Raw genomic sequence first — 12,484 nt, 5'->3', positions numbered from 1 at the left:
GTCGGGCATACGCTGTCTAAAACGCCAAGGTGTGACAGCTAGCCTTCACGCCTGGTGGGCGAGACAAAAAGTGCTTTAATTCGGCATGTTAAAATAGAAAAGCTAGATTCATTCATACATATATATATATCTATTATGTACAAATGAAAATATTCAGTCCATTTCCTTCCAATTTAAATGACTAAATTTGTTCTCTTTTCCGGTTTTCCTTGAAATTCATATCCACTTAACATGAAGTGTCACAAACCCCCAGGTATAGGGAGAATGGTATCCTATAAGGTCCTAAGTACATATTGATATTGACAACTTAAAAGTGACAGGCCCCTGTGTGCCTAAAATAACTATCCAAACGTTTTACCTCCTAGAATTGCCCGCATGTGCCCAACAACAGATGGTTGTATTAATTGATGGCAAATGGAGTGTGTCGCTTCAGTGGCAGTACTTCTGCGGTCTGCAGATCAAGTCCCATACGGTACGGCGGAACAGTGTTTGGGATGCCGCGTAACATATTGGATTGAAGAAGCTATTCGCGTAGCGTAACCACACGAAGAATTGACGCACCGCGGCTGGGAACGCGCGCACCCGAAGAAGTGCAGGGTCGATCGCAAAGAGGAGATAAATGATGGCGTTTGGCAGCCAGGCGATGATGAAGGATATGATAATGTAGGACAAGGTCCGGTTGGCTTTCATCATCTCGTTCTTGGACTCGCGGTCGGCCCCTGTCTTGGTCATCCCCTGTAGGTGATTAATGAAATTGGGAGCAGAATTATTGTTTGATAATGTTTTTGTTTTTTATTATAAGACCGGTAAATAAGCATTTCGAGTTCAATATTACAAAATATCAAGGTATTACATCTTGGCAAAATATTCAATTACTAGAACGTCCACTGACAACAGCAGAACTCAAGTTTATGTGTATTCTATTATATGTACTACTACCATTCTCTTATAAGTACCATTACAATCAACATGACAAGGGGCAATGCCACATTTTATTATACCCCTTTTCCACTAGGGCCAGGACAGCGTCAGGACAAGGCGCGGGATTTAATCCGCGACCCCTTCCGCAACCTGTCCGAACATTCCTTGGAGTATCCGTTACATCCGTGTCCTAAACCCTTCCTGCTGTTCGGGAATTACAAATTTTTCCGCATCGAAAATTTGGTTTCGACCAAAATTTAAAAGCGGGTATTGAATTCCTGACACCTTCGGGACCTTGTCCTGACGATGTCCTGATGATGTCCCGTCGTTCCTAAACCCTTCCGTGTCTTCCGGAAACCATTCGCAATCAGGTCAGCTTCAAGAAGCAACTAAGAAGTTTCAGGAACGTGCGGATTGGAATAAGAAGGCAAGCGGAACGAATCAGGAATGTGTGGATCCAATACAAATATGTATGGAACGGGTATACAAGTAGCAAAAGCCATTGGTGCGCTAGATGGGCAACGACACTTAATACAAGAGAAGAAAATCACAAAAAGTAACGATGAATGGGAACAAAGGACCTCATTAGTATATCACTAAACAAACCTGAAAACTTAATATTTCAAGCAGTATTTTAAACGAGCGCGAGGCGTGAGCTGATTTTTTTTTGGGGGGTGGGTGGGGTTACAGACTATTTCAAGCATTTTCTGCTGATGAGAAAAATAGACATTTCAAATATTTCTTGTATTAGTTAAGCTGGAAAATATGCGAGATTCGTTCTATACTGAACATAAAAACCTTTCAAGCAACGTTTAATTATATTATTTTAATGTACTCGACTGAAAATATGACCGTTTAGGCAGCACCTGACTTTACGACTGAAAAAAATATCTTAACAAAATAAATAATGCAGACATGCATTTCAAACTGAAGATCGAGTTTATATCTTAAGCACTTTTATTGATCGTGAATGAGATACGTATTTCATTAATAATGATAATAACAATAATGATAACTAGTTTTTATATATCGATTTTCTCAGAACGGCTCAAAGTGCTCTGCAGTATTATTACCCAAGTCATTCATTTCAATCCCGCATGAAAAGTGCACAATTTCCACTCCTTAAGAAGCATTCCTTGCATTCATCGCAGCCTCAAAATGGCGGTGGCAGATTCCATACAATATCTTTCGCATACTGCCGGGTTTAGCACCTGGGTCGAGAGTGGCAAAGTGTGGATTACGCCTCGCCAAATGACGCCATATAGACCGCGTTGGGATTCGAACACATGACTCTCGGTTTACAAGGCGAGAGTCAGAACCACTACACCAAGGCTTTTTCACAAAAAAACAAATAGACCTTCGTGAAAAAAATTCTTGCACAGGACATATCACATCAAATGTGAACTTTTGTTTTATTTTGTCCTTAAAATGTAATATTTTGAGCAATGTTTGTAATCCTGAAGAAGATGCGTAGGCCCCCTACATAAAAAATAATTACTTCGAGCACGAAACGCGAGCAGAATTTTTTATATACGCTCTGGGCTGATTGAAAAAAAATGGCGGTTACCAATGAAGAAGATACATACTTCGACAATCAAATAATGCGAGCTGAACATTTTTTTGACACAACGACCTTAACACTAGACATTCTAAGCACTTTTTAATGATGAACAGGAAAGGTTTATGATTTAACGCCTGATGCAAGCGCGTTGCATGAGCTGAAACAAAATTAAGATTCACAATTAAAAACGGGGCATCTCATGTTTTGTTAATAAGGAAAAGGATGGGTAATTGCGTATCTTTCTATATTAATAATGTGAGCGCAAAGCGCGAGCAGAATAAAAAATTATATTCTGATCTGAAACTGGGACAAGATTTGAATAGATTTCAATAAACATGCGTGCGCGTGTTCAGATTTAGACCTAGAATTGCACGAAACTTTTGATAAAATGTCATGAAAGAGGGATTTAGAATAATTTGTTAGAATTAATATATGTATACACAACTCCCCATTTAAATACAATTCAAATACATTTGATACTATTCACAATCAGACCAATTTTTCAAAACTTTATGGAATACACGAAGAGAATAGTTCCTTGATAAATCAAATAATGCTAACGCGCAGCGCGAGCTGTATATATCTAAACCATAAAACTGTCATTTTACAGAAAACTTTTTTAAAAAAGATCAATTTGTAAATCCAGCAAATAATAAAAGCTCGATATCCGAGAAAGGTTTTGTATATTTACTTCAAAACTTTATATTTGAAGCTCCATATATGTAGTTGTGTATCTCATAGATTAGACAATGCGAGCACGAAGCGTGAACGAAAATTGTATGTAGTGACATGAAAGATGATTTCCCTCACCCAATTTTATTCTCTCGTCTTTCTCCTCTTATTTTTCCTCTCCTTTTTTGTCTCTTCTCTCTTCCCGTCTTTTTCTTGTCTCTTTCGTTTCCTTGTTTTTTTTTTTGCTCCCTCCAGTAAAGGGTGGGGGACATTTAATAATTTGCCCCCCCCCCACCTCTTTCCAAAAATTGAGGGGACACGTCCCCTGGGATTTCAAACCATGGATGCAATTTGAATTGAAAGAAAAGAAAATCCTATACAGTGCGTATTAAAAAAAGTTTACACTTTGAAAAAGCCCTTGGAATTCAAAAATATACAACTTGCGGGTAATTTTTTTACATATAATCTTGGGTTTGGGTCTCATCTATCCAATGAAAGTAAAAGTTTTGACAGAATGTTACATTTGAGTGAGCACTCTCCATTTTTGTAAAGTTCGCCGAAATCTGTTTGCGCAGAAATGCTCGTGTTCATGCTGTGTCAAGGGGAAAGTGCGAAATCAAACTTACCCTGCGAAACATTTCTCGTACATTTCCCATGCACTTTTATTCAATTGAAATAAAACGGATACATTCAAGCATGTTGTAACAATTTTGCTACCCAAATTAAAATTTTAACACTTAGTAAGCACAACCTTTACCCTTTGTGTGTCAGCTGGATCTGAGAACATAACTGAATCTGAACAAAAGTTTATATCTCCAGCATTTTTTTACTGAGTTTTTATCGTTTAAAATGGGTTGACATTTCATTTTTCATTTAATACCTGTTTCTCCCCACTATTCCCAAGATTGACAATGATTAACAAAATTAAAATCAAGCCTAAGCCAATTCATGCAAATCACTGCTCAGTGTAAAGTAAATGTCGTCTCGATGGCCTCAGTGTGTGGGGGGAGTGGGATGGGGCGCAATGCACTCTTCGAAGTGTTCTGGGCAAGGAAACGAGTTTAAAAAGGTAAAAGATATATTCAAATCAATTTACTAGCTAAATTCCACGTTTTCTTCATGTGTAAGGTCTACTTTTATTGGCATAACTATTTCAAAGTTCTGCGCAAATCAACTCACTAACTTTTCAAAAGTAAGTGGTGCTCACTCAAGCGGAAATATTTTTCGACAGTTATATCATCATTTGCTTGAATGGAACTGTACCAATGTTCAAATGTGGAAAAATCTTCAGGATATTACAAATGTACAATTTTAAAGGATATTTTCAAAGTGTAAACTTTTTTGATACGCACTGTATAGTCTTTGTAGTCGAAAAATGTGTAAAAATAGCGTATTTTCATAACGAATTTCTCCCGACTCGAACCTAATAGCAAAATCAAGGTTTGTTAAAAAAAACACCCATACCCCAAAAAAGTACCCCTAGATTTATAAAAAAAATATGAACGATATTTTTTCTCGGAGTATTTGCAAGTTGTCCGAAAGTTATCCTCATGTCCTATTCCTTGAATATACCACTCCAAACGTTGTCCTAAATGTGTCCGGTTCTGTCCTAATACGATCTGCATGCTGTCCGCGCCAAACGCCAAATAAACTTATTCTTATAACCCTGTCTTCGGTCAGCCCAAGGAATGTCCTAAGACAATATGCAGCCCTTATATGCAGACAGTCCTGGCCGTGTCCTAGGACAAGATCATTTGATCGTTTTCATAATCTTTTACGGAATTTGGTTGCGGACTGCATGCCGAAATTACAAAAGTTGCTTCCGCAACCCTTCAAGGTCTTGTCCGCGCCAAAGTGGAAAACCGCCTTGCCGCCTTTAGGGGCGTTTGTACAACCATGGACCTACTATCCATGGTACAACAAAAGTTTTATGAACACAGTCATGATAGTGTAAATCCAGTTTATAAATCCAATGTATTATTGTTATAATTGTCATTTGTTACAAAACTGGAGGGCGCAAAGCTCAAGATCGCTGATAAGATTTTTTCTTAGCTTTTTTTCTTCAAGGTATGCCGCTGCTGTTCTTGCAAAATAACAGGATATTATGCAATGATAAACTAACGAACGATGATATATGTGTGTGTTGTGGCCAAAGCATGTATTGATTTAAGAATAGGCGCCGGGATCAAACATACCCTTAATTTCGATTTTATCTGAGCAAATGCTGCCCAAGCATATGGTTTGGGTGCGTTTATTCGACACTTTTTTACCCTAGAATCATGATTAGAATCATGATTCAAATCACGATTCTGCAGAATCACGATTGCGTTTAGTCGAAATTGAATATAATCATGATTAGAATCACAAACATGAAACACGAAAAAAGGGGCGTTTGGAAAGACGTTTCTGTAGAATCACGAACGAAAAAGGTCGTATAAACGATATCGTGATTTGAATCATGATTCTATGACGTCATTGTGTCGTGCTTCTTCCGGGTTCGACTCAAAGGCGCGCGCTGTGTTTCGTGCAGGTTAATTTTCGTGTAGCAGATTGCCAGTGTACTAGTACCGGTATATGCCAATTGTCATGTGCATTTAGGAATTATCATTCTGTGTATTGTACCCCGGGGTTGTACTGTAGCGTCATTTGTATATTTCACTCAGGGTGACCAGATTTCACAAAATGAAATACGGGACAATTGACAAACGAAGATCAACAAAGAAGCCCACACAAAGTGTGGGCTTCTGAGAATCCATAGTATAATAATAAGACTTTTGAAAAAAAATATAAAGAATTAGAAGGGAAGGTGAACGAAAGAATGAAGGAGAGAAAGAAAAGAGATGATTGGGAAGGAAAGAAAATAAAGGAAAACAGAAAAAATAACAGAAAGTTAGAATAAAAGGATGAAAGAAATAATAAGAGATAAAAAAAGGTTTCCGTCATTCTTTGAAATGAATATAGAAAGAAAGAAAGGAAGGGAAGATTAATAAATGTCTCGCAAAATAAAGGAGACAATTAAAGGGGCCGGGAAAGGTGAGAAAAAGAAGGAGGAAAGAAAGAATGAAGGAAATAAACATGTTTCCTTCATTCTTTGAAAGAAAGAAACAAAAGAAAGAAAATAAAAATAAGGGAAAAGAATAAGAAGGGAAAAATGAAGAAAGGAATAAAGAATGGAAGGGAAGAATGAAGGGGAAGAGAGCGAAAAAATAGAAAATAATGGAAGGAGAGAAAGAACGAAAAGAAACAGGAGACGAAGAGAGAGGGAATCCAAGGTAATTATAAGGAAAGAAAGAATGAAGGAAATAAAAAAGTATATTGGATAAAGAAGGAAAGAAAAATGAACAGAGAGAGAGAGAGAGAGAGAAAAGAAAATGTCGAGTAAAGAAAGATAGGAAATAAAGATAGATGGGACAAAAAAGGGCAAGCAGAAAGGATAGGGTATATATAAAATAAAGAAAAGGGAAAAGTTCAAACTTCAAGTAAACAAAAAATCCAATCATCTTATAAAAATCATAACTTTATTTGGTGTTTTTTTAAATGTATTTTTAAAATTTTAAACATAAAATGTTTTAGAAATGAATAAAATTTCAAAGTGAAACATATTGTCAAACTTAAAAATTAGATGAAACATCGCGGCATCGTGCACACCAAGACTCAAAACGAAAGCTGAAACAACTAGATCTATGAAAAGTCAATAACATTTTCCTCCGATTACATCTCCAAATATTCAACTGAGAATCCATAGTATAATTATAAGAATTTCCCGCCGATTTTGTGATTATTTTGGTGGAAAAACTGTTTATCATGTGAGGTGTTTGCACCATTGAGAATTTGCTTCGATCCTCCATGCCTAGCTAGTAGCCTGCCACACACAGGCAGGAGGCCAGTTCGTTTGCAATGTATTAGCAAGAAATCATCGCAGAACTTGCAAAAGTTTACAGTTATCGATTTAATTGTTGTCCCTGCTTCGTCAGCTGTTGGTTATTTAATGAAAATTCGTCACTTTTAAATGTATTAACTACATTTTGTTCAATATTCTGAAATACGGGACACTCTCGGGAAATACGGGACGTCTGGTCACCCTGATTTCATTGTTTTCATCAATCATGTCTTCAAGTTCCAAAGGCACAAATTGGACTGACGACGAACTCAGGGCTCTGCTTGTGCTTTGGGCTGAGCCTGAAGCACAAGCATCCCTTACCGGGATTCACAGAAATATAAGACGATCTAGTCCCTTTCAGCGGCGCTTGCAAGGGAGGGATTTCAACGGAGATGTGGCACCGCCTGCCCGCCTGTCGAGACAAAATTAACAGAATTCGTGCCCAGTACTACCGAACACCATTTTTGATGAACTGACAAGATTGAATACAAGTAAACAAAAACAATACGAGGTACAATACACGGAATTCTGGAAGTAAAAGATTTATTTTTCGGAAGCCGAGTTGCACTTGCACAAACGATCGCGCGTTAGCTCCGGTGGCAGCAAAAATCTAGCAGCCGACGTGAAGTTAGAAACACGCGCGAAAATGTTGACCTATACTTCCTGGGTCAAACTGCGCACTGTGATGCGCACTGGATCGGCCCGAATTCAGGGAGAAACAGCGTTAGAAAGATGGTCGTATAAACGCTGATTCTGTCGGATCGTGATTCATGTTGCTGTTTTGAATCATGATTCAAATCGTGATTCCAATCATGATTCTGGGTTGAGGTCGCATAAACGCAGCCCAAGCATATGGTTTAAAGATGCAGCTAGGGGATTAAGTGTGTTGGTCGTTTGCGAGTAACCTCCAGATAATAGGATTCATATTGGAGGGGATGTCATTTTTAATAAGAGCTTCTCCTGAAAATTAATCTAAAATGTATACTTTAAAAAGAGTATTTATTTTGAAAGCTGAAAAAGAATTTCCCATTTTGGAAAATAGCATTTCCCTGTTATTTCTTTTGGGTGTACAAGTGCTCCCTGCTACCCCCCCCCCCCCCCCCCGGCGGATCCAACTTTCGCCAAAAGGGGGGGCGAAATATTTTCACCCATAATTTCCCGATCGGCAGCTTCAAAGTTGATTTTTAATTGTTTGTTTCTTTGAAAGGGTATTCCTAATAGCCAATAATTATAAAATAAAGTAAATATGAAATAATATCGTAAGCCCTTGTTAAATAATGGAAACGCGAAGCGCGAGCTATAGTTTTCGTTGAAAATATGATGGGCAATATGTTTGTGATCTTCAAAACAAGATGGCTATATAACTAGATAACAGCTGCGAGCAAGAAGCGCGAGCAGAAATTTTAAATATATAAGCTCTGACCTGATCTAAAAGGGACATGTTAAGGGATTCTTGCAGTTAGCCGTAAAGACGATACATGTTTCAACCAAGGGCGGCGGAACATATTTTCCTTTTATGGGGGGATGGGGCCAAAAAGTGCACTTATATGCCCAAAAGGGCATTTTGGTGCAAACGAATATTTTCACCATGATATTATCATCTGTGTAAAGAAGTTGTGTGTTTTGTAGTAATTAAGTTGAGTAAACTTTTTTTTAATTGATTTCTGATTGATAACATATATATTTAGTTTTTATTTTTCGCGAGAAAACGTAGCGAGCAAGCGGTTTGGAAAAAAGAAATCAAATCTGAAGTTGTAAACTCGCTTTTTGGTCAATTATGGACTTAGTTACTGTTAAAAGGGCATTATTGTGATATGTTGCGAGCGAATCACGAGCTCAAACTTTTGGAAATTTCATGTAGGCCTGATAAGGCCAAATAATAATAATAACATTGGTATTATTTATAGTACCAAGGGAAGCCACCTCGGTTCTGAAAAATGTTCTCCCAGCGGGCCCTACTATTATTATTACCCCGGCTTTAGCTTGGCTGTCTAGGCATTTACTTAATTTCTTCATACTCCATGGGTACCCATTCACCTCACCCGGGTTGAGTGCAGCACAGTGTAGATAAATTTCTTGTTGAAGGAATTTACGCAATGGCTGGGATTCGAACCTACGACCCTCTGTTTCATAGTCAGAAGGCCAATCTACTGGGCCACAATTGACACTAAGAAAATGATCAATAAAATTTTATTAACATTTATATTCTTTATCACTGTTTTTATTATGATCATCGTTTGCGATTATTATATGATCATCATTAGTATCATTTTTATTACCAGCAGAAGCTCTTATTAAAAATGACACCCCCTCCTATATAAATCCTATTATCTGGAGATTACTCACAAACGACCAACACACTTAATCCCCTGCATCTTTAAATCATTTGCTTGGGCAGCATTTGCTCAGATAAAATCGAAATTAAGGGTATGTTTGATCTTGGCGCCTATTCTTAAATCAATACATGCTTTGGCCACAACACACACTTATATCATCGTTCGATAGTTTATCATTGCATAATATCCTGTTATCTTGCAAGAACAGCGCCGTCCTTGTTACCAAAATGAATTAATTTCATTTTCGGAAATACGGACCTCATTTAATTTTCGGATTAACGAACCTTATTTCGTTTTCGGATTTACGAACCTTCGGATTAACGAATCTTATTTCGTTTTCGGACTAACGAACCTTCGGAATTACGAACCTCATTTCGTTTTCGGACTTACGAACCTCCGGAATTACGAACCTCATTTCGTTTTCGGACTAACGAACCTTCGGAATTACGAACCTTATTTCGTTTTCGGATTAACGAACCTTCGGAATAACCGAACCGTCGCGTCGACGCGTCGGAATAACGAAGCTTCGGAATTACGAGTGTATGCGTTATAAATCTGCGCAAGTCAAGAAAAATCGACACTACCAGAGTCTAAACCGGCGCCAATCAAGGATAATCAGCTCCCACTAAATCCAAATCTGCGCCAGTCAAGAATAATCGGCACCTCCTGGTTCTAAATTGGCGCCAGTCGATTATGAATTGCCACTGTCTGAATCTTACGTGACGTCGGTAAAAATAATCAGCACTACTTGTTTAAATCGGCGCAGATCAAGATAACTCGGCGCTGCCATTGTCTCAACCTGCGCCACCTAAATTTGAATCGGCGCCGGTCAAGAATGATCAGCGTCCCGTGGTTCCAATTAATAGGCGCCGGTAGAATAATGAAGACGGGTCTATTGCCAACCAAATCTAGATCGGCGCCGGTCAAGAATGATCAGCGGCACCTTGCTGGTTATACATTTTATTTTTGAATGGTCATAACGAATAACAAAGCTTATCGCATGCCCTTACAGAGTGGACTGGGGCGGGACAGTTGCCCACATATATCATGAAATCTTTAATTTGTTATTAAAAAAAAATCCCAGAATCATACAAAAGCAGAGAGCAAATCCTTTAATTTTGATCTTATTTTCTAATGCTTTAGTAAAAAAAAGGTTTGTCACTTTTCTTCTTTACACATTCAACATTGTGCCACCTCTATGGCATTTAGTGTGAAACAGCTCTAATAGTGTTTTATGAAGATGATTCGATATTTTAGTCCAAAGCGTTGCTTATACCGGGAGTGTATAATTACGCAACCAGACGTATATTCGTTAGACCTTAAGCCACTAAATATAATTTTCATTGTATAAATAGAGTTTTTCAATACCTTTGTTTTAACGTTTAAATGTTTACGGCACAAAATTTGATTTATTTTCATCTTCCATTAAGTTAAATATTATTCATCTGATCACTCAGGAAGAAGTTTAAAACAAAGATAACGATACCTGTAAAACTGGAGAACTTTTTCAAAGCTCTGACTTGAAGGATCTCTTTCTGAATTCAGCTCATGAACATTATATCCAGTTTCATCAGAATAATTAGATAAAACTTACTCATTACAAATTGCATTAGATTTAGTGAAAAGCATCACAATATAAAGTTCTGTATGTAGGCCTACATGTATACATCATGTACTTGAAAATTGAATAATAAACCTGGATTGGTGATGTATTACGAGGGGGGCAGGGGGCGATCGCCTCGATCACCAATGAAAATATTGGTGGGGCAAACATATCGTTTTTCCCTCCCCCAATAGTTCCGCATGTGCAAAAATAAAATAAGATGGTAATGTTACACAGAAATCAGCAAGTGAGATAGAGCTACACAACTCGTTCTTTATTTAAAATCGTGCAAATTGTCCGCTTTTCAGATTGGAATATAAAAATTTTCAGCTCGCGCTTCGCGCTTGCATCATTTCTGTAGCAAAACCCCATACTTTTCATGATTAAATATATGTGAATAGAATGTCCCCTTTTCAATATCAACCTTTCTGGTCAGAAGAAAGAGAAATTTCAGCCCGCCCTCGGCACTCGCATTATCTGTGTAGTGAGATATGTATCCTCCTCATGAGTTAAACAGGCACCCTTTTCCTGTTTTCAGGTCAGTAGGTCAATACTAAAAAACACGTTTTTTCGAAACAAGTCAAACAGACATTAAAACACATAGGCCTTACCCTTTCTGCTTCGTTTCTGCCTTTGAAAGGCACGACGCGTTCGTCAGACTTCAACCGAGTGCTATTGCCACTGCTGTTGTTGGATGACTCCACGGAACCTTCTCCTGTCGTCACGTCCTGCATCCCATCCTCGAACTCCCGACCGACGCTTTTTCCACCAATCGTGGCCTTAATCTTGACATAGATTCTGGCATAGAGCAAGGAGATGATCGCCAGAGGAATAAAGAAGGTGATGACATTTTGCATCAAGTTTGGGATAGGGTACCTGACGTAGGCCGCAAAGCAGTGCCGAGACGAATCTACATCTACTATGAAGTCCCAGGCCGTAGAGTAACAGAGCCAGAAGCCAAGACCAACCACCCAGGTTAAAACGTTCATCACGACAGCCTTCCGTTTACTCCTGGAGATGAAGTGGTTGATAGGATCGTAGGTTGCTCGATGACGGTCGATGCAGATGACGACGACCTCCAGGATGGATACAAAGAAGAGCCCCTGGCGACAACCCAGGTAGACCTTGCAGAATTCTTGAGAGAAGGGAAAGTACCTGAGAAAGGTGTGGGTGACGCCAATGATCTGGCTGATGCCTATCAGGAGATCAACCACCACCAGATTGATGATGAAGTAGTTGTTGTAGGTTCGTAAACGTCGTTCGACGACGAAGGCGGCCAAGCTGAGGAGGTTGGTCACAGAGATCAGGATTACTACCAGGATCCCAAGGACTAATCCTTGGATATCGACGCCCATGGAGGAACGTACAGGGGAGCCATCGTCTTCTGTAGCGATGTCTGTGGCGTTGTCGAAACCGCCCTCTTCGTATAAAACTGTGTACGTGTCATTTGCTTCATTGTTTTCCATCTTGTACTTTCTGCTGCTTTGTCACGATGACTGGTGTCGTTCTAT

The 12,484-nt window shown here is 38.7% G+C and overlaps 1 protein-coding gene across 1 annotated transcript; it reads right to left on the bottom strand.

Annotated features, from left to right (window-relative positions):
* LOC121417937 (muscarinic acetylcholine receptor M3-like) lies at window positions 1-12,484 on the bottom strand. Its single transcript, XM_041611650.1, has 2 exons — window positions 11,585-12,484; window positions 1-735 (listed from the first exon to the last, which is right to left on the bottom strand). Exons 1-2 carry the CDS (start codon window positions 12,437-12,439, stop codon window positions 430-432), a joined length of 1,161 nt encoding a protein of 386 aa, XP_041467584.1. The 5' UTR covers window positions 12,440-12,484; the 3' UTR covers window positions 1-429.

The sequence above is a fragment of the Lytechinus variegatus genome, chromosome 7, assembly GCF_018143015.1.
Source record: "Lytechinus variegatus isolate NC3 chromosome 7, Lvar_3.0, whole genome shotgun sequence".
Classification (NCBI taxonomy): Eukaryota; Metazoa; Echinodermata; class Echinoidea; order Temnopleuroida; family Toxopneustidae; genus Lytechinus; species Lytechinus variegatus.
Note: the sequence above shows the minus strand (reverse complement) of the source record. Positions and strands in the feature narration are given on the sequence as shown.